The sequence below is a fragment of the Echeneis naucrates genome, chromosome 9, assembly GCF_900963305.1.
Source record: "Echeneis naucrates chromosome 9, fEcheNa1.1, whole genome shotgun sequence".
NCBI lineage: Eukaryota > Metazoa > Chordata > Actinopteri > Carangiformes > Echeneidae > Echeneis > Echeneis naucrates.
The window spans coordinates 12,293,135-12,295,766 of NC_042519.1; the positions used below are offsets into that span (position 1 = coordinate 12,293,135).

Here is a 2,632-nt window from a genome sequence, read left to right on the forward strand (position 1 = left end):
ATGCTTCCATTTCAATACTCCATACTCAGGCACAAGCCAGTGGCACCTATGGCACATTAAAAAACAGGAGTTCCATTTTACTGAGAGGTCTGTTGGCTTCAGCCGATTTAAGCCAACATTCAAAGTTTTGTTCGACGGCAGAGGTCAAAGGTCAGGGTCAGCTGCTGATAAACAGTTATGGAGACAGCGGGGATTTAGCGACTGAAATACCCTTCAGGGAACCAGCTCTTTAAATTCGGTGCTTAAAATCAAACTCTGTCCCATGAGTGCGCTTCTTACGCGGGGCTTTTTCATTGGAAACAGGAGATTTGAAGCCACACCAGCATGTGCTGATCGCACCACCCACCCCATCATTTTTATTCATTTCTTTACCCCCCTCCTCACACACACACACGCACGCACGCACGCACGCACGCGCCCACACACGCACAGCCCTCTGCGCTCCCTTGACGTGTCCCATAAGTGTCTGGATAATAGATAATAGAGCCGGCGACCTGCGGGGGTCTTACAAAAACTGCGCTCGGCGAGTGGGTGCATCGCACAAGAGGAGAAGAGCACACACCGCACACATGCTGAAGAGCAGGCTGGAGCCTCTCATCCTTCAGCCAACGTGGAAACAAACCAGAAGACACCTTAACTTTTAGGCAGAGACACCGAGTTTTACGCACAGCGCGTCGGTCGACGAAGAGACAGAGAAGTGCTCTTTCTTCGGATGCAGGAGCCTCTAAAGGATCTTATGTGACAGCAGCGGGCCTCCAGGCTATACCGCGATCAGCATCACGCAGGTATCCTCTACCTGCTGCAGGGAAATCAACCTCTAATGCAATGGCTCAGAATTTTGGAACTGGTCCGTCAGATGGCGACTGATGTAAAGACTCGGTAAAGACAGCATTTAGATCACATTTGACTTTAGAGGCTGTTTGATTGAACATCTCAATCCCAAAGAAAACAGAAACCAGTCATGCCCCGTCCTGGGAAAAACTCTTACAGCGACCAGAAGCCCCCATACTCATACATATCACTGACAGCCATGGCTATCCAGAACTCAGCTGAGAAGATGCTCCCTCTGAGTGACATTTATAAGTTCATCATGGACCGATTTCCTTACTATCGGGAGAACACCCAGAGGTGGCAGAATTCCCTGCGACACAACTTATCGTTCAACGACTGCTTCATCAAGATCCCCCGGCGGCCCGATCAGCCGGGAAAGGGCAGCTTTTGGGCTCTGCACCCGGACTGCGGTGACATGTTTGAGAACGGCAGCTTCCTGAGGAGACGGAAGCGCTTCAAAGTGCTGCGAGCCGAGCACATGGCCTGCAAGAGCTCCCCGATGATGCATTACTTCCACCACCACCACCACCACCCGGGGGGCAAGCTGGGCTCAGCGTCCGGCCACCACGACCCCTCGGCCGGCCCGGCCAGCGCAGTGGGCCGGCTGCCTCACTTTCAGGGTTACGGTGGGATAACCTGCTCGCAGCCCGGCGGCTTCAAACACCCGTTCGCCATCGAGAACATCATCGGACGGGACTATAAGGGCGTGATGGCCAGCGGGCTGCCCCTCTCCTCGGTCATGCACCACCTGGGTTACCCGGTGCCCCCGCAGCTCAGCAGCGTGGTCAACTCCATGTGGCCGCACGTCGGGATGCTGTCGGAGTCCATGAGCGGGGTGCCCATGGCCGCCACGTCCGAGTACGCGCCCTTCAGCGTGTCGGCCAAAGGTCTGTACCACAACGCCAACGGACAAACGCTGCCCGCCGTCCCGCTGCCGATCAAACCCACCCCGTCTCTGGGGCCCGTGCCCGGGCTGACGGGGCTGCAGTCCGGCCCGGGACAGCTCTGCTCCCCGGCCTCAGTGATGGAGAAAAGCGACCTGCTGGAGGGGAAAGGCAACCCTTTACACCCGGCTCTCCTGCTGTCCTAACCGGGTACATTTTCTTTTTTGAATTTTTTTGAAAAGCAACGCAGACAAGATGAGGCGGTTTGTTTTTTTGTTTTGTTTTGTTTTTGCATTAAACGTGACAGACTGGCATCTGAAGTTGAGCGCAGCTGCAGGAAGGTTGTAAAAACTAAGGTAAACATTGTAATGTGCGATGAATTTTTCATTAGACCCATGTTGATTGAAATCATAATTTATTTGCACAATTTGTGAGGGCATTTATCACATACTGTAATGTGGCATTGACAAATACAATCAGAGTAGACAGAGTAGATAGCCTAAACCCAAAGAAAGCTCTGATTTATGGGACAAACGGTGTAAAGTTCTTTCCGAATATAAACCAACAACTCTGTTTATATTTTTGCTCCTATCGCTCTATTTATTTTATTTTATTTTAATATATTGCAGGCCTCTCCACTAAAGACATGCAGGCCTTCGTGTTTTTTAAATTAGGCCTGTTGCACTTTTTTCTCTGTTATTTATCAGTGTCTTGAAAATGTTATGCTTGTATTATAACACTATTTATCTGAAGATATTTATAAAGAATTTAAAACCGTTTTTTGCTCTTGTCTTGTAGTTATTTAAATGATCCTTTTAATTACAGTTCCACACACTTCCAAAGTGTTCATGCAGCAAAATAAATGGAAGAAACCAAGATAAATTCCATTAGACTCCAATATTGTTCTTTCATGTAAA

The 2,632-nt window shown here is 49.7% G+C and overlaps 1 protein-coding gene across 1 annotated transcript; it reads left to right on the forward strand.

The window, feature by feature from the left end:
- Positions 1-961: 961 nt before the first annotated feature.
- On the forward strand, positions 962-1,921 carry foxb2 (forkhead box B2). The gene has a single exon (XM_029509931.1). It carries the CDS (start codon positions 962-964, stop codon positions 1,919-1,921), a length of 960 nt encoding a protein of 319 aa, XP_029365791.1.
- The last annotated feature ends 711 nt before the right edge of the window (positions 1,922-2,632 follow it).